The following is a 672-nucleotide window of genomic DNA, read 5'->3' on the forward strand; positions in this document are numbered from 1 at the left end:
CCTGCCGCGCGCCCATCCGACCCGGCCACTCATAGGCCGGCAGCACTGCGGGCCCCGCCCCTCGCCAACCTAACGTGTGACTTCCCTATCTGCGAGAAGGAAGTCACGTGAATATGGACTCGAAGGCCTTGTTGCCTCCCGGGAGTTGTAGTTACGCCTCTGTTCCCTCTGGAAGTCCTAAACCAAGCCCGTGTTAGAGCCCATAGTCCTCTTCAGTTGGATTAGGGAAACCACCACAGGTCAATTGGAGAAGATGCCTTTCCTCATTAGGCAGAGTTCACGTCGAGGAAGGAGCACCAATAGGGTTATAGGTTTGATGATGGGCGGCCGTTTAGAGTTACTACTGATGACAGGATTTAAAGAATGCATGGTGGCCCGCCTGGGCGGCACACGCCTTTAATCCCCACACCTCGGAAAGCTGAGGCTGTGTGATCTTGAGGTCAGCGTGAGCAAAAATAAAAGCCGCTGAGCGCGGTGGCGCACGCCTATTATCCCAGCGACTCAGGTGGCAGAGGCTGAGGCAGGAGTATCGCAAGTTAAAAGCCAGCCTCAGCAACTTAAGCGGGACCTTGTCTCAAAATAGAAAATAAAAAGGACTGGAGACATAGCTCAATGGTTAGGCGCCCCCTGGGTTCAATCCCATCCCTCCATCCCAACTTCAACGGTGGAATT

The 672-nt window shown here is 54.3% G+C and overlaps 1 protein-coding gene across 1 annotated transcript in view; it reads right to left on the reverse strand.

The window, feature by feature from the left end:
- Positions 1-369, reverse strand: part of Nfatc3 (nuclear factor of activated T cells 3) — a 101,529-nt gene extending 101,160 nt beyond the window's left edge. The window contains exon 1 of the mRNA XM_015496316.2: positions 282-369. Coding sequence (XP_015351802.2) covers positions 282-369 — 88 coding nt within the window. The remainder of the gene's footprint in view (positions 1-281) is intronic.
- Between the last annotated feature and the right edge of the window lie 303 nt (positions 370-672).

This window comes from Marmota marmota, unplaced genomic scaffold, assembly GCF_001458135.2.
Source record: "Marmota marmota marmota unplaced genomic scaffold, marMar, whole genome shotgun sequence".
Lineage (NCBI taxonomy): Eukaryota > Metazoa > Chordata > Mammalia > Rodentia > Sciuridae > Marmota > Marmota marmota.